Below are 23,987 nucleotides of genomic sequence, written 5' to 3' on the forward strand. Positions count from 1 at the left end.
GCAGGAGACTTCCGGTTACTAGGGCAATCTGCCGGAAGAGTCAGGTTCTGGGTATGTCTCCGCGTCTTCCGCGGAGCGGGTGTGCAGGGCCTGCAGCATTGAACTAGATGTCGTCCCCGCAGGCCCCAGAAGATGGGCAGGGCTGTGGCGACCGCGGCGATCCCCCTAGGGACCTCCGTAGCGTCTTGGTCACGACCGTGCTCAACCTCGAGCCGCTGGACGAGGATCTTTTCAGGTAGCCGGCAGCTCCTGCCCAGCATCCCCTCCTTTAGGGCAGAAACTTGATCTTGACTGCCGTCGCCCGCGGCCCCTGGCTCCTCATAGGTCTTGAATGAGGCTCTGCGTGGGATGCACCCTCTGCCACGATCAGGAGAGAACTCGCCCCCAACAGAGCTGTCCTCTCTGCTCTGGCTTCCTCCTTTCCTCTCCGCGCCGCGAGGTCTGCGCAGCCCCATCTCTAGGTAGTCCTGGAGATCTGAGCAAATATAGTGGTGACCTGAGAGACCCTGCTCGGCAGCCTGCCCTAAGCCTTCACGGGGTAGCTAGCCCAGAGAGCTAGCCCAGAGAGGGCAGTGATTTGCCCAAGAGCACACAGCTGATTGATCAGCCTTAAAACAGACGCCGCAGCTCCTTGCGTCTTCAGTATCCTTTTCTTCTCACAATATCCCGTCCCCAGTACCATTTGGTGGGTCTGGTATCTCATTACTTATTCTGAGGACTAAGCATGTTTTTTTCTTTCCCAGCATCGCTGGGACTTGACTGCAGCAAGGGTTTCTTCTTTCTTTGAGGCGGAGTCTTGCTCTGTTGCCCAGGCTGGAGTGCAGTGGTGCGATCTCGGCTCAGTGCAACCTCCGCCTCCCGGGTTCAAGCATTTCTCCTGCCTCAGGCTCCTGATTAGCTGGGATATACAGGCGCGCCACGGCCCAAATTTTTTAACTTCTTTTAGTAGAGACGGGGTTTCACCGTGTTGGCCAGGCTGGTCTCGAACTCCTGACCTTGTGATCTGCCCACCTCTGCCAAAGTGCTGGGATTACAGGCATGAGCCACGGCGGCCAGACCTCTGCAGCAAGGCTTCTAACAGCTTTGACCTCCAAGGCTTCTCCTGGCTTTACTGGAATTATCTTACTTTGAGCTCCCTTCCTTCCACTTAAGGAATTATAAATAACTTCTTGGAGGGCTATTTGATTTTTGTTTTTGAAGACAAGATCTGGCCCTGTTGTCCAGGCTGGAGTGCAGGGGCACGAACATGGCTCACTGCAACCTCGACCTCCTGGGCCCAAGTGACCCTTCTGCCTCAGTCTCCCATTTAGCTGGGACCACAAGTGCTTGCCACCACGTCCAGCTAACTTTTTTTATTTTTAGTAGACATGAGGCCCCACTTTGGAGCCCAGGCTGGTTTTGAACTCGTGGGCTCAGGCGATCCTCCCACCTCGGCTTCCCAAAGTGCTGGGATTGATTACAGGCGAGAGCCACCTGCCAGGTCACGGAGGGCTGTTCGTAACTCATTGTTACAGAAAATGCCAAACAGGTGGGACGTGGGAGGCTTGAGACATAATTATTCAGCTTCCAATGGGCCTACATTCTGGGCAAGCATTTTCATCTCTGGGGCCAAGCTGCAGTTTTCTCATCTGTACACTGAAGGAGTTAGACTTGATGTCTGAGGGCTCTTGTTATTTATTCATTTATATATTAATTTAATTTAATTTTTTGAGATGGAGTCTTGCTCTGTCGCCCAGGCTGGAGTGCAGTGGTGCGATCTTGGCTCACCTCAACCTCTGCCTCCTGGGTTCAAGTGATTCTCCTGCCTCAGCCTCCTGAGTAGCTGGGATTACAGGCGCATGTCACCACGTCCAGCTAATTTTTGTACTTTTAGTAGAGATGGAGTTTTACCATGTTGGCCAGGCTGCTCTTGAACTCCTGATCTCAAATGATCCATCTGCCTCAGCCTCCCAAAGTGCTGGGATTACAGGCGTAAGCCACTGTGCCTGGCCCAGAGGATTTTTATGCATAAGGATATTTGCCTGGGGAAAGGACCTATGGCTTTTACCATATTCTCAAAAGGATCTTAAACCCCAATATGGTGAAGAGATCATGCACTAGAGTCTTAGCGAGGGTAGTAGAATTTGGCCTAGTTCCCAAGTCTTTCCCTCTTTCCCCCTCTCCCTACAGAGGAAGGCATTACTGGGTACCGGCCAAGAGGCTGTTTGGTGGTCAGATCGTGGGCCAGGCCCTGGTGGCTGCAGCCAAGTCTGTGAGTGAAGACGTCCATGTGCACTCCCTGCACTGCTACTTTGTTCGGGCAGGTAAACCCCCTACTTCCTGCCCCAACCCAACCCTGGTGGCCCAGCAGCCATTTCTGGCCTTGGGGGCTGAGGCCAAAAGGGAAGAGAGGGAGACTGGAAGACAAGGGGAGGGGTGGCGGACACTACCACCCTAAGAGGTGTCTAGGGTGGAACAAGGTCTGGGGCTAACAATGAGCCTTGGACCTCACACCTGCTGGGACTCACTGGGTACCTGATGTCTGGCTGATAATGACACAAGACTTTGTTGCTTAACTGCTCCTTGTGGGCTTTTGTTCTAACATTCTTTTTTTTTTTTTTTTTTTTGAGACGGAGTTTCGCTCTGTCACCCAGGCTGGAGTGCAGTGGCGCGATCTCGGCTCACTGCAAGCTCCGCCTCCCGGGTTCACGCCATTCTCCTGCCTCAGCCTCTCCGAGTAGCTGGGACTACAGGCGCCCACCACCACGCCCGGCTAATTTTTTGTGTTTTTAGTAGAGACGGGGTTTCACCGTGGTCTCGAGCTCCTGACCTCGTGATCCGCCCACCTCGGCCTTCCAGAGTGCTGGGATTACAAGCGTGAGCCACCGCGCCCGGCCTGTTCTTCCATTCTTAACATAGCTCCTGGTGCCGAGTGCTGTGCTAGGTTCTCAGCGTGCTGTAACCTCTGCTAGAGGTGCGGAGGTGGGGCAGCTTGGGTTGGAGAAGAGAGCACCAGCCTGAGAGTCAAGGGATCTAAGGCTTCTTTTGTCAACTGAGCATAGGGTCAATAAAAAAAAACCAAAGATGTAGGGCCTAGCTTCAGCTTTGTCCATAATTTACCATGCAGCCTTGTGAGGTTAGCTCCCCACCCTACAGGTTGGTTTACTTAAGCTGTAAAATGGAGAAGGGCAGCCGGGCGCGGTGGCTCACGCTTGTAATCCCAGCACTTTGGGAGGCCGAGGCGGACGGATCACGAGGTCAGGAGATCGACACCACGATGAAACCCCTTCTCTACTAAAAATAAAAAAAAAAAAAAATTAGCCAGGCGTGGTGGCGGGCGCCTGTAGTCCCAGCTACTCGGAGAGGCTGAGGCAGGAGAATGGCGTGAACCCGGGAGGCGGAGCTTGCAGTGAGCCAAGATCGCGCCACTGCACTCCAGCCTGGGTGACAGGGCGAGACTCCATCTCAAAAAAAAAAAAAAAAAAAATGGAGAAGGGTGGGACCAGGGGTATTTTAGTGGGATGATCTCTACAGCTTATTACAGCTCTGGGGTCAGATAATGTAACTTTAAACCTATGTGTGAGGCCGGGCGCGGTGGCTCACGCCTGTAATCTCAGCACTTTGGGAGGCTGACGCGGGCGGATCACGAGGTCAGGAGATCGAGACCATCCTAGCTAACACGGTGAAACCCTGTCTCTACTAAAAATATAAAAAAATTGGCCAGGTGTGGTGGTGGGTGCCTGTAGTCCCAGCTACTCGGGAGGCTGAGGCAGGAAAATGGCGTGAACCTGGGAGGCGGAGCTTGCAGTGAGCCAAGATGGTGCCACTGCACTCCAGCCTGGGCGACAGAGCGAGACTCCATCAAAAAAACAAAAAACCTATGTGTGGTGGCTCATGCCTATAATCCCTGCACATTGGGAGGCCAATGCGGAGGATTGTTGGAAGCCAGGAGTTCAAGACCAGCCAGGGCAACAAATCGAGACCTTGTCTTTACAAAAAAATAAATAAAAGGAAAATAAAAGCAAAACCTATGCTAAAAAACAAAAACAAAAAAACCCTCACTGTTTTCTTTCCTTCCCTGTTACCCCCAGAGCAGATGCCCCCATGTGTTCTGCATAGATCCCCAGCTGAGAAGAGTTTGTGGACCTTTACAGTATGTGATTTGTATTAAGAAAACCGTGGGGTTTCCCCCTTCATTTTGTAAATATGAAAGTTATCCCTGTAATGGTAAATACACTTTTTCATACTGTCCCGTGTCCCTTACTCCTCATCCCTAAGGAGTATTGATTGGCCCCCCTCTTCTTGGCCCCCAGTCACTGCTATTAAGTATTTGAATACTTACCTTGGGCTCAGCCAGGTTCTTATCTTTATGCTAGTTGGGAGTAAATATGTGCTTTGTTTCTTTAATTTGTTTGTAAGTACCAGCCTTTTGATATTGTAATCCTTCCAGCCTAGTGAAATACCTGGCTGTTTTGTTTTGTGTGGGTGGGGGCATTACTTGAACTCTGAATCTCTTCATCCTGTGATGGAAGAATTCTATGAGTCTTTGCCAGTGTATCTAGTGCAGGGCTTGGCATAATCTAGTTTTCCATAAATATTATTAGTTTTTGATGGTTAACTTATGGGAATAATTAAAATTTGCATGATACAGAGCATAGTTGTGTGCATTATCTTGTTTAGTCTTCATAAGTAAACATGGGTGGCAGGCATTCCTGCCATCATTCTTACCTAAGGAAACTGGGACCCGAAGAGGTTTGGAACCAGCTCCCACAGTGCCCAAGGAGGCAGAGCCAGGATTTGAACCTGGTTTATGTGTCTTCGAGTGCCAAACTCTTTCCTGCTTCTTTGCTTCGCTCTTGGGCGATAATTCTAAACAATGAGAGAGCTGCCAGGGTACCCATCCCAGGTTCTGGGGAGAAGATCCTCTTTCTTGGAAATTCTCCATCCAGGAGCAGCGTGAAATGAGCTGTGTCCGAGCCACCATTTCAAAATAAATAATTATTTGGCCGGGCGTGGTGGCTCACGCCTGTAATCCTAGCACTTTGGGAAGCCGAGGCGGGCGGATCACCTGAGCTCAGGAGTTCGAGACTAGCCTGGGCAACATGGTGAAACCCAGTCTCTACTAAAATACTAAAAATTAGCCAGGCGTGGTGGCATGTGCCTGTAGTCCCAGCTACTCAGGAGGCTGAGGTAGGAGAATTGCTTGAATTCAGGAGGCAGAGGTTACAGTGAGCTGAGATCACGCTACTGTACTCCAGCCTGGGCGACAGCGCGAGACTCTTGTCTCTATCAAAAAAATAAAAATAAAAATAATTATTTGTGCCCTTGCTTGTGTCTTGAAAGGCTGCAAGATACTAAAATAATTGGTAGTTATTATGGGAATATTGAAAGTCAAAGGACATCAGGCCAGTAGTAATGGGATTTGGGAGAAGCGATCATGTCAAAAAATTTGGCTAAGCCATATTGTTGCAGTTTCATACGTTTAGTTCTGAGCTTCCTGGCTGCAAGGCAAAAAGGGGAGAGCTCTTATCCCTTTGTGGTGTGACTCTGCCAGCTATATCAGATATTAAAACCAATGCTGTTTTTTGGCTGGGCATGTGGCTTACGCCTGTAATCCTAGGACTTTGGGAGGCCCAGGCGGGCAGATCACCTGAGGTCAAGAGTTCGAGACCAGCCTGGCCAATGTGGCGAAACCGCATCTCTACTAAAAAAACACACACACACAAAAATTAGCCGGGCGTGGTGGCGCACACCTGTAATCCCAGCTACTAGGGAGGCTGAGTCAGGAGAATCGCTTGAACCCTGGAGGTGGAGGTTGCAGTGAGCTGAGATTGTGCCACTGTACTCCAGCCTGGGTGACAGAGCAAGACTCCATCTAAAAAAAAAAAAATTAGCCGGGCATGGTGGCCTGAGCCTGTGATCCCAGCTACTCGGGAGGCTGAGGCTGAGGCAAGGAGAATCGCTTGAATCCGGCGGGTGGCGGTCGCAGTGAGCCAAGACTGCGTCACTGCACTCCCACCTGGGCGACAGATCGAGACTCCGTCTCAAAAAAAAAAAAAAAAGGCCAGGCGCGGTGGCTCACGCCTGTAATCCCAGCACTTTGGGAGGCCGAGGCGGGGGGATCACGAGGTCAGGAGATCGAGACCATCCTGGCTAACACGGTGAAACCCTGTCTCTACTAAAAAATTACAAAAAATTCCCCGGGCGTGGTGGCGGGCGCCTGTAGTCCCAGCTACTCCGGAGGCTGAGGCAGGAGAATGGCGTGAGCCCGGGAGGAGGAGCTTGCAGCGAGAGGAGATTGCAACACTGCACTCCAGCCTGGGTGACAGAGTGAGACTCCGTCTCAAAAAAAAAAAAAAAAAAAAAAAAAAAAAAAAAAGATGTTGCAATTACATATTTATTTATTTATTTATTTATTTATTTATTTAATTTTTTTTTTTTGAGACGGAGTCTCGCTCTTTCACCCAGGCTGGAGTGCAGTGGCGCGTTCTCGGCTCACTGCAGGCTCCGCCCCCCGGGGTTCACGCCATTCTCCTGCCTCAGCCTCCCAAGTAGCTGGGACTACAGGCGCCTGCCACCTCGCCCGGCTAATTTTTTGTATTTTTAGTAGAGACGGGGTTTCACCGTGTTAGCCAGGATGGTCTCGATCTCCTGACCTCGTGATCCGCCCGCCTCGGCCTCCCAAAGTGCTGGGATTACAGGCGTGAGCCACCGCGCCTGGCCACATTTTTATTTATTTATTTTTTTGAGACGGAGTCTCGCTCTGTCGCCCAGGCTGGAGTGCAGTGGCGCAATCTCGGCTCACTGCAAGCTCCGCCTCCCGGGTTCACACCATTCTCCTGTCTGAGCCTCGAGTAGCTGGGACTACAGGCACCCGCCACCACGCCTGGCTAATTTTTTTTTTTTTTTTGAGACAGAGTCTCGCTGTCACCCAGGCTGGAGTGCAGTGGCGCGATCTCGGCTCACTGCAGGCTCCGCTCCCCGGGATTCACGCCATTCTCCTGCCTCAGCCTCCCGAGTAGCTGGGACTACAGGCACCCACCACCTCGCCCGCTAATTTTTTGTATTTTTAGTAGAGACGGGGTTTCACTGTGTTAGTCAGGATGGTCTTGATCTTCTGACCTCGTAATCCGCCCACCTCGGCCTCCCAAAGTGCTGGGATTACAGGCGTGAGCCACCGCGCCCGGCTTTTTAATTTTTTGTATTTTTTAGTAGAGACGGGGTTTCACCGTGGTCTCGATCTCCTGACTTCGTGATCCGCCCTCCTCGGCCTCCCAAAGTGCTGGGATTACAAGCGTGAGCCACCGCGCCCGGCCTTCAATTACATTTTTAAATAAAAGATGTTATGGGGGAGGGGGAGGGTTGGTCCTTGGCCATTTATCAAATCAGTTCTTTTTCTAAAAGTCCAGGAAAGAATGTGAATTAGTTGGGTTTTTGTTTTGTTTTTAGTTTTTCTCTACAGAGGTAAATTTAGAGCTTGAAGAATTCAGAACGAGGTCAGCAAATATTCTAGAAAGGGCCAGATAGTAAACATTTTAGGTTTTGCCAGTGAAAGCAACTATTGACAATATGTAAACAAATGAGCATGACTTTATTACAAAAAAATTGTATTTTAAGGCAACAGTTTCCTCATCTGTACAATGGGGGTAAGAGTGGCTCTACATAGTTATTGTGAGACCAACATGAGAAAACATACCCTCCTGTCCAATGCTGTCTGGCACCCTGCATCACTCCATAATCGTTAACTCCCTTCAATATGCCTCAGGGCCTACCTGCTCTGTTCCAATAACAATTTTCAAGAATAGGGCTGGAACTCATTCACACTGAAAAGTAGACCAGAGTACTGAAGTGATCCTCCTCAGGAATCTGCACTTTAGCTTACCTGCAGACCAAGGATTGGATTAGAGGGGTTTTTTTTTTTGTTTTTTCCCCCCAAGTTTGGTGGTAGGGAGGGAGACTTCCTTCCCAGTGTCTGAAAGCAGACTGCAAAAGTAGCTCTGTCTAGTGTCTGGACTCTTGGTAAGCCCTCCTCAAATGCCTTTAACCTTGAGGAGCTCCCAGTCTGACAGAAGCGCTGCTGGCGGCAGTGCCTGATAACAGAGAGCTGAGCAAGCCAGTTGACCTCAGACAGTGATGTTTATTGCTGTTGCTTGAGCCCTGGTACCTGGTTGACTCCCCATTTGAATCAGAGTGAAGGAAGCAACACTTCTCTAGACCTGCTTCTTTCATCTGAAGGTTGAAAGTCATCCCCAAGATGTCTCATGGCCCAGATGTCAGGGTTCCCCAAGGTCAGCCTGACTCAGACAAAGTGAGAACTTCAGGGAAACCAGGGAAGTTCCCTTCCTCTCCAAATCTTCCCTCACCTGCTTGTTGTTGGCTGCCTTATCCCTGGCCAGTGCCTTCTACTCTGATTGTGGTGTTCTTGTGGTTTTTGAGACAAGGTCTTGCTCTGTCACCCAGGCTGGAGCACAGTGACGCAGTCATGGCTCACCGCAGCCTTGATCTCCTGGCCTCAAGTGATCCTTCCGCCTCAGCCTCTTGATTAGCTGGGACCACAGGCACATGCCACCATGTCCAGCTAATTTTTATTTTTTGTAGAAACAGGGTCTCCCTGCGTTGCCCAGGCTCTTCCACTCTGCTTTGGAGCAGAGACGCCTGACAGTGAAGGACCAAATGGCTTCCATATATATCAGGGGTGAAGTGACTGACAGCGGCCCTTGCCTGGGAGAGTCTGAATATACAAACAGACAATGGGCTGGGCGCGGTGGCTCAAGCCTGTAATCCCAGCACTTTGGGAGGCCGAGGCGGGCGGATCACGAGGTCAGGAATCGAGACCATCCTGGCTAACACGGTGAAACCCCGTCTCTACTAAAAATACAAAAAATTAGCGGGGCGTGTTGGCGGGCGCCTGTAGTCCCAGCTACTCGGAGAGGCTGAGGCAGGAGAATGGCGTGAACCCGGGAGGCGGAGCTTGCAGTGAGCCGAGATCGCGCCACTGCACTCCAGCCTGGGTGACAGAGCAAGACTCCGTCTCAAAAAAAAAAAACAAAAACAAAAAACAAACAAACAAAACAAACAGACAATGGCTAGACCATGTAGAAAAACAGAACTCTGATGCACAATAGCAGCAACCAGCACAGGAAGCCAGCCTACTATCCACAAGTCAGACTTGTAGGAAGTCAGACCACTATCTTTACCAACCAGTCCAGCAAGCCAAATAATGACCACTGTAACAATTGGGCCTCCAAAGCCAGGACTTGATTAATAACTGATAGCTGCCCTAATTTTTGCCCCTGCTTCCAACTTAGGACCAACTAGAGAAAGCCAAATATGTACCCCTAACCAATCACATAGGATGTCCCACTTTTTTCTGAGATAGAGTTTCACTCTTGTTGCCCTGGCTGGAGTGCAGTGGCGCAATTTCGGCTCACTGTAGCCTCCACCTCCCAGGTTCAAGCAGTTCTCCTGCCACAGCCTCCACCTCCCAGCTTCAAGCAATTCTCCTGCTGCAGCCCCCCGAGTAGCTGGGATTACAGGTGTGTGCCACCAGGCCTGGCTAATTTTTTGTATTTTTAGTAGAGACAGGGTTTTGTCACGTTGGCCAGGCTAGTCTTGAACTCCAGGTCTCAGAAGATCTGCCCGCCTCAGCCTCCCAAAGTGTTGGGATTACAGGTGTGAGCCACCATGCCCAGCCAGGTGTCGTGCTTTTAGTTAGCCCACCAACAGCTTCCCCATGCCAACAGCCTGCAATCGGAGCATCCCTGAAGCCTTTTTTTCCACTACAGAACATTCCCATTCCTTTGCCTGCCTCTAAGTCTCTGCCAAAAGCAAGTGATGGTGGTTGACTTCCTGCTATGACAAGCTCTGATTGGCTGGGCGCAGTGGCTCATGCCTGTAATCCCAGCACTTTGGGAGGCCAAGGTGGGTGGATCAGTTGAGGTCAGGAGTTTGAGACCAGCCTGGGCAACATAGTGAAACCCCATCTCTACAAAAAAATACAAAAATTAGTTGGGTGTGGCAGCGCACGCCTGTAGTCCCAGCTACTTAGGAGTCTGAGGCATGAGCATGGCTTGAACCTGGGAGGCAGAGGTTGCAGTGAGCCCAGATAGTGCCACTGCACTTCAGCCTGGGTGACCCAGCGAAACTATCTCAAAAAAAAAAAAAAAAAAAATTAGCTGGGTGTAGTTGTGCACCCCTGTAGTCCCAGCCACTCAGGAGGCTGAGTCACAGGAATCGCTTGAACCTGAGAGATGGAGGTTGCAGTGAGCCGAGATCACGCCACTGTACTCCAGCCTGGGTGACAGAGCAAGACTCCATCTCAAAAAAAAAAAAAAAAGAACAAGCTCTGAATAAATAGCCTTTGTTTGTTCTCAAAAAAGAAAACAACAGCAGAATAAATAGTAAACAGGCTGCAGGCTAGATTTACTGCTCCCTGATCTAGAATAATGGTTTTGGACCGATGACAAGATCCCAGGCATAGATGGAGCAAGATAGAAGCAAGGAGTATTAATTTTATTTAACAAACACATACAGAGCCCTCGCTATGTGCCAGATATTATTCTAAACACTTTACAACTATGGACTCATTTCATTATCATTAAAATCCTGTAAGTGATGAGCACCATGATGATCCCCAGTTTGCAAATGAGCACACTGCTCAGAGAAGTGAAGGGTCACACAGCTGGTGAGTGGTGGAGCCAGGATTTGAATGCAAGGAATCTGTCAATGTCTCTGCTATTTGTGCTGTTAGAGAAAAGCTCCACCTGCACAGGGAGAAGCCTGATGACAGGGCCTGGTGGTCTCTCTCTATCCCTGGGCCTGGACCTTAGCAGACCTCAGTTAGTAGTCACTGAGATGAAATGGAATGGAAGATGAGTAGTAGAGTGCCTGTCAGGCGTTGTGATGATGACAGGGCCTGTGGACCCACTGTGTCCTTGTGCCCACTGCAGGGGACCCGAATGTGCCAGTACTGTACCAAGTGGAGCGGACACGAACAGGGTCGAGCTTCTCGGTGCGCTCTGTGAAGGCCGTGCAACATGGGAAGCCCATCTTCATCTGCCAAGCCTCCTTCCAACAGGCCCAGCCCAGCCCCATGCAGCACCAGTTCTCCATGCCCACTGTGCCACCACCAGAAGAGCTGCTTGACTGTGAGACCCTCATTGACCAGTATTTAAGGTGAGAGACCTGGAGGCTCCATGGCAGACTTTTCAAAATGCAGCTGATACCTGTTTGTGGGTCATAGAATCCTTTAGTGGGTCTTGACCAGCATTTTAAAAATACAGATTAGAAAAGAAGATACTGGAGTGAATAATATGTATGTATTAAGGGCAAGAATCCTTTTGTGAAACTTGAGGTTTAGTTGTGTGTGTTTCTGGTGTGTGTCTGTACTGGGTCATGGTATAAAATGAAGGGCTTGGCCGGGTGCAGTGGTGCATACCTATAATCCCAAGGGAAGCCAAGGCAGGAGGATTGCTTGAGATCAGGAGTTGGATACTAGCCTCGCCAACATAGCAAGACTCCATTTCTAATTTAAAAATAAGGCTGGGCCTGGGTGTGGGGGCTCATACCTATAATAACACTTTGGGAAGCCCAAGGGGGAGGATCACTTGAGCCCAGGAGTTCAAGACCAGCCTGGGCAACATGGTGAAACCCTGTCTCTACAAAAAATACAAAAATTAGCCGGGCGTGGGGGCATGCGTCTGTAGTCCCAGCTACTTGGGAGGCTGAGGCGGGAGGATCACTTGAGCCTGGGAGACGGAGGCTGCAGTGAGCTGAGATCGTGTTATTGCACTCCAGCCTGGGCAACAAGAGCAAGACTCTGTCTGAAAAAAGAAAAAAAAAAAATATATATATATATATTTTGTTTGTTTGTTTGTTTATATATACATATGTTTGTTTGTTTTTGAGACAGAGTCTTGCTCTTGTTGCCCAGGCTGGAGTGCAGTGACACCATCTCGGCTCACGCAGCCTCTGACTCCCAGACTCAAGTGATCCTCCCGCCTCAGCCTCCCAAGTAGCTGGGATTACAGGCACCCGCTACCATGCCCAGCTAATTTTGTATTTTTAGTAGAGATGGCGTTTCACCATGCTGTCCAGGCTGGTCTCAAACTCTTAATCTCAGGTGATCCACCCACCTCGGCCTCCCAAAGTGCTGGGATTATAGGCATGAGCCACCATACCCAGGAAAAAAAAATATATATATATAACGTAATATATATATATATATATAAAGCGTTTTATATATACATAAATATATATATATAGAAATACTTCCGTAACCACTTGTTAAGTATCACCTCCCCAGTCCCCTAAGTGATTCCCTCTCTTCCCTCAGGCCCCTGGTCCAGCAACTTAGGACTTAATGTGCACCAGGAGTGAGTGTCCTCTGGAGAGCTGCAGCGCAATGGCCTGTGTTTGGTCACTGCCTTTGCCTTAGTGCATGTTTTTGTTTGTTTGTTTGTTTGTTTTGAGACAGAGTCTCACTCTGTTGCCTAGGCTGGAGTGCAGTGGCGTGATCTCGGCTCACTGCAACCTCTGCCTCCCAGGTTCAAACGATTCTCGTGCCTCAGCCTCCCAAGCAGCTGCGATTACAGGCACACGCCACCATGCCCGGCTAATGTTTGTATTTTTTTAGTAGAGACCAGGTTTCGCTGTGTTGACCAGGCTAGTCTTGAACTCCTGACCTCAAGTGATCCACCTGCCTTGGTCTCCCAAAGTGCTGGGATTACAGGCATGAGCCACTGTGCCCGGCCGCATGTTTTATGTATATAAAACATATGTACAAAAATACAAATATGTATTTTCCCCTAACCATTAGATCACCAGGGAGCATGCTAGATATTTTGAATACCTGGTAAAATATATTTATTTGGATCACACCTAATAAAGTTTGAAAAATGCTGGTGCAGTGGAAAGAGCTCTGGGTCCAGACAAAGGACAGACACATGGATTCTAGCCAGGGCCGTGCCTCTGTTAACGCTCACCTGCTGTGGGACAGTGCCCAACTCCCTAAGGCCCTAGTTTCTTCTTCTAAAAAATGGGAATGCTCATTTCTGCCCTGCCTACTTCTTAGCTGTGTCATAAGTAGAGAGTGTCTCTATCTCGTGCTAGATACTGGGGAGGCAGCAGAGTATGACGGGATGGATGGGGGTTTGGGAACCTGAAAGGCCTGGATTCAATTCTAGATTTTGTCCCTACTAGCTGTGTGAGTTTGGGCAAGTTGCTTTCCCACTCTGAGCCAGTACTCTCAATTATAAAATGGTGCTAATCATATTCCTACCTCATAAGGCTGCTGTGAGGATTAAATGAGATAAGAGAGATAAGGGCACTTAGCGTGCTAGTATTAACTAGCAAAATGGCAGTGAATTGTAGTTATATCATTATTAACAGAAAAAACACAGGGCCTGGTGTGTGGTTGCAGTTCGACAAATGTTTGCTGAAATGAAAGGAAGACATTGTTAAAGGACCTTGAATTTATTTTATTTTATTTTTTTTTTTTGAGACGGAGTCTCGCTCTGTCGCCCAGGCTGGAGTGCAGTGGCGCGATCTCCGCTCACTGCAAGCTCCGCCTCCCGGGTTCACGCCATTCTCCTGCCTCAGCCTCTCCTAGTAGCTGGGACTACAGGCGCCCGCCACCACGCCCGGCTAATTTTTTGTATTTTTAATAGAGACGGGGTTTCACCGTGGTCTCGATCTCCTGACCTCGTGATCCACCCGCCTCGGCCTCCCAAAGTGCTGGGATTACAAGCGTGAGCCACCGCGCCCGGCCTAGGACCTTGAATTTATATCTGTGCTGTTCAATAAGGTAGTCTGTAGCCACTCGTGGCTATATTACATTAATTAAAATTAAATAGGGCCGGGCACAGTGGTTCATGCCTGTAATCCCAGCACTTTGGGAGGCCAAGGCGGGTGGATCACCCAAGGTCAGGAGTTTGAGACCAGCCTGGCCAACATGGTGAAACCTCATCTCTATTAAAAATACACACACACAAAAATTAGCCAGGCGTGGTGGCGCATGCCTGTAATCCCAGCTACTCAGGAGGCTGAGGCAGGAGAGTCGCTTGGACCCAGGAGGCAGAGGTTGCAGTAAGCAAGATCGAGTCACTGCACTCCTGACTGGGCAACAGAGTGAGACTCCGTCTCAAAAAAATAAAAAAAATAAAAAATAAAAATAAAAATAAAAAAATAAAAATAAAAAACCAAAGTCAGTAGAATGAACAATTCTGTTCCTCAGTTGCATTAGCCGCATTTCAGGTGCTCCATAGTCACATGTGGCTAGTGGCTACCATAGTGTGCTGTGCAGACAGGCATTCCATCATCATAGGAGGTTCTGTCCGACAGCACTCCAGAGCATGGGGTGAAAATGGCAGGACCTGTGCAGAGCACTATGGGTGGCTGTCACTCTATTGAAGGGAGTTCCTTGGAATGGGCTCCTCCCCCTGGGGGGATGCAATGTTCCCTACTGTGTAGGGTTTGGTAACTCAGGCCAAGTCAGGCAGCCTGTTTCTTGAGTGTTTAAAATAATGAAGTGGCTGGGCACAACAGCTCACTCCTGTAATCCCAGCACTTTGGGAGGCTGAAGCAGGAGGATCACTTAAGGCCAGGATTTTGAGACCAGCCTGGGCAACATAAAGAGACCCCATCTCTACAAAAAAAAGTAAAAATAATCCCAGCACTTTGGGAGGCTGAGGCGGGCGGATCATGAGGTCAGGAATTCGAGACCACCCTCACCAACACAGTGAAACCCCATCTCTACTAAAAATACAAAAATTAGCTGGGCATGGTGGCAGGCACCTGTAATCCCAGCTACTCGGGAGGCTGAGGCAGGAGAATCGCTTGAACCTGGGAGGTGGAGGTTGCAGTCAGCTGAAATTGCACCACCGCACTCAAGCCTGGGCAACAGAGCTAGACTCCATCTCAAAAAAAAGAAAAAATAAAAATATTAGCCAGGCACAGTGGCATACACCTCTAGTCCCAGCTACTCTGGAGGCCAAGGCAAGAGGATGGCTTGAGCCTGGGAGTTGGAGACTGCCGTGAGCTGATTGCGCCACTGTACTCCAGCCTGGGTGAGAAGACCACCCTGTCTCTAAAAAAATAGAAAATAATCATACTGTGGACCCAGATTGCCTGAGTCCAAATCCTGTCTCTCCAATTTTTAAGCAAGCTACCTGGACTCTGTGCTTATTTCACTGATGAAATGGGGGTGATAATAGTACCTATCTCACAGGGTTGTTGTGAGGAATACTATCGTATGTACAATGCTTAGAATAGTGCATATTATAGGGTATGCCTTATTACTATGATGTGTTGGTTAGATATTCATGATCTTGTCTTCATAGTGTTGGTTATGAGGTAGGTTACTATCATTATCCACATTTTGCAGATGGGAAAATAGACTCAGAGAGATTACTAATTAGCACGAGACCACATGGCTCGTAAGTGGCCAAGAAGGGATTCAAACGCTGCACTATCCTGCCTGCCACGAGGGGAGGGGAGCTTTGGGGATATCAGGGGTCCCTGTGGAAGAATGAGGGGAGTCAGAAGAGGCAATGCAGATGTGACTCCCTCTCTTCCTGGGTCTCACCCCTACCCTCTTCCCTTTACTTTCAGGGACCCTAACCTCCAAAAGAGGTACCCATTGGCGCTCAACCGAATTGCTGCTCAGGAGGTCCCCATTGAGATCAAGCCAGTAAACCCATCCCCCCTGAGCCAGTTGCAGAGAATGGAGCCCAAACAGATGTTCTGGGTGCGAGCCCGTGGCTATATTGGTAAGAGGACCCCATGGATGGGAGGAAACCACTCTCCAAGGGGTCTACTACTCATTTGCTGTGTGGCCTTGGGCACATGAGTTCCCTTCTCTGGGCCTGTTTCCTTATCTGCATGATGGGGAAGTTGGCTTAGCTTCTCACCTGGGCCCTCTCAGCCCTTTGCATGGGGAGAATGTGGAGGTGACTATAATCCCAACACAAGGCCTGAGGAAGGCAAAAGGCACCTCGCTGGGGTTGTTGTCCAGCTTTGCTGCTAACTATAAAGTGTCTTTGTGCAAATTGGAAGAAGACACCCCTTTTGGGGCCTAGCATGGGAGACTTGGGTGGTGAAGACTGAATTTCAGTCCCTGCTCACCCCTGCCCTCCCCAAGTCACCATCTCACTTATCCCCCATCACACACACACACTGTAGGCCAGGTGCTCTTGTGCAGCAACCAGTCTGCACACCTATGCACGGGAGTCCCTTTTTCCCCTACCTCCCTGCAGGTCCTGAGCTGGAAAGCCCAGGAGCCCAGGGCTGATGGGGACCTGTTGCAGGCGACGGCGACATGAAGATGCACTGCTGCGTGGCCGCCTATATCTCCGACTATGCCTTCTTGGGCACTGCACTGCTGCCTCACCAGTGGCAGCACAAGGTGCACTTCATGGTCTCACTGGACCATTCCATGTGGTTCCACGCCCCCTTCCGAGCTGACCACTGGATGCTCTATGAATGCGAGAGCCCCTGGGCCGGTGAGTGTGGGGCCGTGTGGGACAAGGGCACTGACCTTGGGTGGCAGAAGCCTGCTTTCTTAGGTGATGCTGATTTCCTGACTTCCTGTGTGGCACTGCACAGGTCACTTCCTTTCCTTCCCTCCCAGGCTTTGGCATCTTCATCTTCAAAATGAGAGGGTGAGGCTGGGACACCCGCTCTGCTCTAAATTTCTAGAATGTGCTGGAAATGTGATTCACCTTCTCCCAGGGACCCAGTTCTAGTCCCAGAACCAGTTCAGATTCTTTGTATTACAATAGGCAAATCATATCTTCTGTCTGAGCCTCAGTTTCCTCATCTAAACAAAGAGGGTTACATTACAGCAGTGGTATCCAAACTCGCAGCCCATCAGACTGCCATTTGGGGATGCCTTTTCAAAATAGATTCTGATTCCACCCTCAAGATTCTGACTCAGTAGGTCTTGGATAAGGTCCAGGAAACTGTATTTTTAAGTTCTCTAAGTGATTCTGATTAACCTGATTGGGATCAGGGCATTCAGTGGTCCCTAAGGGCCTGCTTGGACCTTCCTTGCAGGGGAGAGAAACAAGACTCATTCATCAATATCTAGCTTCAGAACCCTGACCTCCTTTCCAAGGGAGTACATTTCAAATGAAGAAAAGCTTTGCTTGATAAACCAAGGACAAAATTAAGGACTCTTTATACTCAGATAAGGGGTATTCTCAAGTACCAATAGCATCACAATCCAAGATTGATAACCTTGAATTGAGGACATGGGTTCAGATTTGGCCTTATCATGGGGCCAAATTCCTGACCCTCTCTGGATTTCAGTCCTGGTCTGGAAAACTGGGCAACGCATAACTGATTCATTTGGCTGCTGTGAGAACTGAGTGAGCTCTGCTATATGTAAGGGAAACCAGCAGTCATCCTCATAAACATCAAACTTGGACCCAAAGCCAGCAAGGGAGAAAGAGTCTCCAGGTGGGGAGGGAAGAGGCCAGACCTCATGGCCTCAGGTCCTCTCTGCTGAGTCCCTTCTTCCCCTTGGTGGTGGTAGTGGGAATATTTTTCATGAATTACCACTTGGAGGACCTGGCTTGATTTATTATACAGGGAGCTGATAGTTTTCCTAACACAAGTGGCCAGAGGTACAGCAGTTCTGCTTGGCCGAGCTGTTGAAGGAGACTGTTCTCAGAGCTCCTCCCTCTGTGATCTTTTTGAGGAAGCGAGCAGAGGTGTGAAAGTGCTTTTAAACTGTCAAGTGGGGTTCCTGTGGGAGGAGTTACCGCTCAATGACAGTCCATAATAAGCTCATGAAGGGGCATTTGGAGCAGCCACGATGCTCAGTGCACCCTTGTGTGGGGCAGCCCTGCCCTGGGCCAGACCCTTTGCAAGAAGTCCACTTGGAGGTCGGGCTTGGTGATGTGTGCCTGTAATCCCAGCTGCTCAGGAGGCTGAGGCAGGAGGATCCCTTGAACCCAGGAGCTTGAGACCAGCCTGGGCAACACAGTGAGACTCTGTTTCAGGAAAAATAAAAAGTGTATTTGGCTGTTCTGAAGCAGGCCATCGTCACCCTTCACCTCACCCACAGGTGGCTCTCGGGGGCTGGTCCATGGGCGGCTGTGGCGTCAGGATGGAGTCCTAGCTGTGACCTGTGCCCAGGAGGGCGTGATCCGAGTGAAGCCCCGGGTCTCAGACAGCAAGCTGTAGCCAGAGGTACCAGCTTCACCTGGGGCTTCAAGAACCTCCCATCTATCCCCATTTCTGAGACAGGAGTTACAGTCCCTTTTGGCCCTCACATCCAATAAAGAGACTGATACCACTGGAGTGGCTGGCTTTTAATTCCCCTGGGCCAGACCTGCAGCCTTGCCTTCATCCCTTAACTCCAGGACTCCAGGGGCAGAGTCCCTGGCCTTCAGCCAAGAGGCCTTGCCAGCTTGGGGGCCCACCAACAAGGGAACATTGCCCTGACCTGTGCCACAGCCCCCCAGCTGTTTTTAAGCTGGAGAGGCTGTGTCAGATTTCCCTGTACTACACAAGGGCAGCCCCAGCCAAAGCTCATCCTGAGCCCAGCTCAACAGAAGTTTGCTTGATCTGCTTCACATTCTCTTTTGGAACTTCTAGGGGCTCCCAGCACCCTCTGCAGCCTCCCAGCTGTTCTGTCCTCATCATGTCCTTCCCTTGCATTCTGGGGCAGCCCCTCTCCTCACAGTGGCCTTAAATCTAGGCAAGGGTTAGTCCAGCACCTCCTTGATGAGCAATTCTTTGAGACTGGGGGGTGGTGTGGGGGTAAGGCCTGCCTCCTGCAGGGCTTGGAGCCGAGCCTCTGATTGACGTTTGTCCAGGCCCAGGCGCCAGGAGAGCCGGACATGGGCCTCCAGAAAGGGTGCCAGCAAAGGGTGGAGGCTCTTGTCCCCAAGCAGCTGCAGGGCCTTCTCACAGCATGCCCTGGCCTCGCTAGGGTCTTCCAGCTCCTGGTGGCACACGGCCAGCCCAGCCAGGGTCAGCAGGGGGCGGTCTGGGCCAGAGGGGGTGCCCAGCTGGGCTTGCAGCTGCCAGGCATTGGCCCAGAGTGCCAGAGCCTCACGATAGAGGCCAGTACAGGTGAGGCTCTGTGCCCGCCGCAGCTCCGGCAGCACGAAGAAGTCCTGCAGGTCTGGGGCATGGCGCAGCTCAGGCACTGCCTGCAGGTGACCCAAAAACTGCTCAAAGGCCCGGCTACGGCGGGCAATGGTCTCTGCAGTAAAATTCCGGCGCAGCCGCTTACGGGGGAAGGAGATGGCAGCCATTGGGCCCCGGAATTGCCGCTGCAGGTTTCGGTGCAGCCGCTCAAAGTCCGAGTAACGGCGAGAGATCTGGGCTGGCTGGCAATCTGGCGGCCCTGGGCCTATCACGGCGAGGGTGTAGAGCTGCAGGGAGGGTGGGTGTCAGGGCAAATGCAAGTTGTCCACAGGCCCTTTCCCTCCCCATCCTTCCCCATCCCCCACACTCCCAGCTGTACCTCCCCACCTCTTCCTTTCACCCCTGGGACAGCATCCAGGAGGGCCGGAGCTGCTGCCGCAGTGGCGGGGAAGCCCAGTCTCATCTTACCTGAGGTTTGTCTGAAATGACCCAGGCCCAAGGCAGCAAGAAGAGAGAAAGACAGAGATGAGCTTCCGTGCCCGGGGCTGCTGCCCCTTTTTTTGTACTCCCTTCCCATAGAGCAGTTAGTTCTTCTGACAGCCCCCGCTGGAAAACCAGACATAAGCTGAAACCCTGGCCAATCTCTTGGGTCTCCTTTAGGACCAGCTTGGAGCTTGTTCCACTTTGGACACCTGGCCTCCACATCCCTAGTCAGGCTTTTCCAAACTAGACCCAAAGGACAGGTCTGTAGACAGCCACAATTGCCATAACTGTGAAAAGGATACTGGCCTAGGACTCAAGTTCTAACCCCAGGTCAGCTACTCCCTCTCTGTGTGACCTCAGGCAAGGCAGTCCCCCTCTGGGTCCACTTCTGTTTCTAGTGAAGGAAGTGTTCCGTCAAGTCAGTGTTTGTCCAAAAATGAGACATGTACAAGTATTGGTACCTGAGGTTTTTAGGTGGTGTGCACTAGAGTAAATATCACTGCATCAGGAGGTGGTTCCCCTTTTAATTATTATTTTTTGAGACAGGGTCTCACTGTTGGCCAGGTTGGAGTGCACTGGTACAATCATAGCTTACTGCAGCTTTAACCTCCTGGGCTGAAGCATTCCTCCTGCCTCAGCCTCCCAAGTAGCTAGGACTATAGGCATGCACCATCACACTCAGCTATTTAAAAAAAATTTTTTTTTTTTTTTTTTTATAGAGATGGGTCTCACTATGTTGCTAGGGCTGGCCTTGCACTCCTGGCCTTGAGCAATCTTCCTACCTAGGCTTCCCGAAGTGCTGAGATCACAGGCATGAGCACCACACCCAGCCTAATTGTTTTTTAATCTTTCTGACTACAAATTGAGAAGCTCTCAGTTTGGTTTTGTTGGGGTTTTTTTGTTTTTGTTTTTTGAGGAGTCTCGCTCTGTTGCCCAGGCTGGAGTGCTGGAGTACAGTGGCATGATCTCGGCTCACTGCAAGCTCCGCCTCCCAGGTTCACTCCATTCTCCTGCCTCAGCCTCCCGAGTAGCTGGGACTACAGGCACCCGCCACTACGCCTGGCTAATTTTTGTATTTTTTAGTAGAGATGGGGTTTCACTGTGTTAGCCAGGATGGTCTCAATCTCCTGACCTCGTGATCCGCCCGCCTTGGCCTCCCAGAATGCTGGGATTATAGGTGTGAGCCACCGCGCCCAGCCAGCTCTCAGTTTGGTTTTAAAAAAAGGACTTCTTGGGCCGGTTGCAGTGGCTCACACACACACCTCTAATCTCAGCACTTTGGGAGGCCGAGGCAGGTGGATCACCTGAGGTTGAGAGTTCAAGACCAGCCTGACCAACGTGGAGAAACCCTGTCTCTACTAAAAATGCAAAATTAGCCAGGCGTGGTGGCATGTGCCTGTAATCCCAGCTACTTGGGAGGCTGAGGCAGGAGAATCGCTTGAACCTGGGAGGGGGAGGTTGCAGTGAGCCGAGATCACCCATTGCACTCCAGCCTGGGCAACAAGAGTGAAACTCTCTCAAAAAAAAAAAAAAAATGTACTTCTCTAACACTTCTCATCTCCATTTTTAGAAAAGAGCCAGAAAGTGGATCTCAGGTCAGGGCCTCCTTCAGGCAATGACATCTAGGCAAGATTTAATGACGTTTCATTTTCACTACTTACTTTATTTATTTATTTAGTCTCGCCCTGTCGCCCAGGCTGACGTGCAGTGGCACAATCTCCACTTACTGCAACCTCTGCCTCCTGGGTTCAAGCAATTCTCCTGCCTCAGTCTCCCGAGTAGCTGCCTACCACCACACCCGGCTAATTTTTATATTTTTAGTAGAGTTGGGGTTTCACCATGTTGGCCAGGCTGGTCTCGAACTCCTGACCTCAGGTGATCTGCCCACCTCAGCCTCCCAAAGTGCTGGGATTATAGGCGTGAGCCACTGTGCCTGGCCCACTACTTTTATTTTTATGGCTAGCTTCTCTCTGTGACAAGTGAGACTTTCCACATACAGTAGTGCTATGAAGTTGTCTTTTAAAATTACTTAAAGGATGGGCACAGTGGCTCATACCTGTAATCCCAGTACTTTGGGAGGCTGAGGCAGGAGAACTGCTTAAGGCCAGGAGTTCGAGACCAGCCTGGGCAACATGGCAAGACCCTGTCTCTAAAAAAAAAAAAAAAAAGAAAAAGAATTAGTTGGGCACTTGTGGTCCCGGCTACTCAGGAGGCTGAGGCAGAGAATCATGTGAGCCCAGGAGTTCGAGGCTGCAGTGAGCTATGATCGCGCCACTGCACTCCAGCCTAGGTGACAGAGCAAGACTCCATCTCAATAAACTTATTTAAGAAAAAAAATAGGTTCGGCTGGGCGCAGTGGCTCACACCTGTAATCCCAACACTTTGGGAGGCTGAGGCGGGCAGATCCCTTGAGATCAGGAGTTCAAGACCAGCCTGTCCAACAGTGAAACCCCATCTCTACTGAAAATGCAAAAGTTAGCCAGGCATGGTGGTGGGCACCAGTAATCCTAGCTACTCAGGAGGCTGAGGTGGGAGGATTGCTTGAACCTCGGAGGCGGAGGTTTAAGTGAACTGAGATTGTGCCACTGTACTCCAGCCTGGGCAACAGAGCAAGACTCTGTCTCAAAAAAAAAAAAAGACAAAAAAAAAAATAGGTTCATTTGAAGAAAAATGTTAAGAAGAAAAGGGTACAAGTGGCACTTTTAGATAGGACAAGAATCAGGGAGGTACTGGAATGACTGAGGTTTGGAAAACACTGAGCAAGATGATCACGAAGCTTCCCGCCTCCCAGGTCTGAGAACCTGAATATGGATTAACCTATAATGCCAAGCCAACAGGTTTAAAAGGAGAGTTAACCAGTGTTAGATGTTAAGGGCACCCTCACCCCATATCCAGATCTTTCTCTCACATTTGTTCTGTGGAACTGACAATACTCTAGCCACTCCTGGTCAGTTAGGTTTGCCTACTGTGTCCTCTTGAAGATTCACAGTGTACATTACTATTAGGGATTAAATACTTTAACAGTAAAGAAACTTATTGTATTCTCATTTAACTGCATTCTCAAAACGTATTGCCTGCAAAACCTTTATTTAGAAACAGCTATTAACATTCAAGGGAACCAGTTTTCTGCAGCACACACTTTAGGACACCAGTTTTCTTCAGGACACACTGGTCTGTATAATAAGCCTTTATGTTCATCTCGTTTACATTTTGTATCCATTATCTCATTGATCCTTGTAACATGCAGCCAGATGGGTGATAATGACAGTAGTTCCATTACCCAAGCATTTACCCTGTGCCTCCTGTTGTACCAAGCACTCTTTACATCTATGATTTCATTTAATCATCACAACAGTACTGCAAGGAAGGTGTCCTTATCTCTGACAGCTGAGGAAGCAGGCTCAAAGAGAGGGAAAAGGGCTTAAAGACTTGCCGTAAGTCACACAGCTGGAAAACAGCCCAGCTGGGATTTAAACTCAGGTTGATCTGATTCCAAAGCCTGTGCTCTTCACCCCCACAAGTTAAATGGGGAATTAGGGTCCCCATTGTACACAGGAGGTGCCTTGCTTCTCCAGACACAGGCCGGGGCATACTTGGCCATCCTGCTGTATCTTGTCATCCCTTCCCATCCAGGTACCCACAGTCACCCCCATTCCTCTCAGCCTCTGAACTATTCCTTGGTGTCCCCTTCCAGTGTATGAACCCTTGTCCACCCCAGAGTTCTGAGACCTTTGCCACTTCAGACTTCATCACTGGCCACACGTGGTGGTGCACACCTGTAGTCCTAGCTACTTTGGAGGCTGAGGTGGGAGGATAGCTTGAGCCCAGTTGGAGGTTGTAGTGAGTTATGACTGCACCACTGCACTCCAGCCTGAGTGACAGAACGAGACCCTGTCTCAAAAATTTTTTTAAAAGACTCAATAATCAGAGTCAGTCCCTGCTGAAATTGGAGTAGTCACCCCATGGGTGTGGCCCTTGCTTACTAACAGCAACAGAAAAGGGTGGAGAGGCCCAGATGTGGGACTAGGCTCCAGGCCCCCTCCTGCTGAGTCAGAGGTGGAGAAGGGTGGTGAAGAGGAGGGGAGTGAGAGATGGAGAGCTGCCGCTGACAGGAGTGGCCAGCTCAGCCGGCTTTCAGGCCTGGCCTGAAAAGGGACTGGAGCAGGAGTTGCTGTGGGCATTAAAGGAGCAGACCTCATTCTCCAAGTCAGTCTCTCAACAGCAAGGAAAACAGCAAGGGACTCCAAGGTCCTCCCCAACATTGCTCTTCATCCTAACCTCCACCAACCCCCTAAGTCTAGCCCTTAGGACAAGGTCGGGTGCTTGAGAACTGATTGACCTGTGCGTTATAAGGACACAGCAGGCCCTAGATGACAAACATTTTCAACCCAAAGTTAAATAATGATGACATAGCTACCATTTCATTG

The 23,987-nt window shown here is 50.1% G+C and overlaps 2 protein-coding genes across 10 annotated transcripts in view; one reads left to right on the forward strand and one right to left on the reverse strand.

The window, feature by feature from the left end:
• On the forward strand, positions 1-18,282 carry ACOT8 (acyl-CoA thioesterase 8). 4 transcript variants are annotated; one of them, XM_055265566.2, is made up of 6 exons: positions 1-235; positions 2,170-2,303; positions 10,929-11,154; positions 15,589-15,746; positions 16,284-16,478; positions 18,047-18,282. In XM_055265566.2, the coding sequence occupies exons 1-6, from the start codon at positions 108-110 to the stop codon at positions 18,163-18,165; spliced, it is 960 nt and encodes a 319-aa protein (XP_055121541.2). In that variant the 5' UTR covers positions 1-107; the 3' UTR covers positions 18,166-18,282. The 4 variants fall into 4 exon arrangements, with proteins under 4 accessions (XP_055121541.2, XP_063490299.1, XP_063490298.1 ...); XM_063634228.1 differs by having other exon boundaries at positions 15-235; positions 16,607-18,282; XM_063634229.1 differs by lacking the exon at positions 2,170-2,303 and having other exon boundaries at positions 7-235.
• The window catches only part of SNX21 (sorting nexin family member 21), an 8,970-nt gene continuing 2,119 nt past the window's right edge, over positions 17,137-23,987 (reverse strand). For 3 of the 6 annotated variants that reach the window (XM_055265561.2, XM_055265565.2, XM_055265560.2), the window contains exon 4: positions 18,279-19,364. In XM_055265561.2, coding sequence (XP_055121536.1) covers positions 18,690-19,364 — 675 coding nt within the window. In that variant the 3' untranslated portion in view covers positions 18,279-18,689. Of the gene's footprint in view, positions 19,365-19,545; positions 20,982-21,605; positions 21,710-23,987 lie in introns of those variants that run through there. The other 3 variants (XM_055265564.2, XM_055265562.2, XM_055265563.2) reach the window with 3 other exon arrangements.

Source organism: Symphalangus syndactylus, chromosome 24 (assembly GCF_028878055.3).
Source record: "Symphalangus syndactylus isolate Jambi chromosome 24, NHGRI_mSymSyn1-v2.1_pri, whole genome shotgun sequence".
Taxonomy (NCBI): Eukaryota; Metazoa; Chordata; class Mammalia; order Primates; family Hylobatidae; genus Symphalangus; species Symphalangus syndactylus.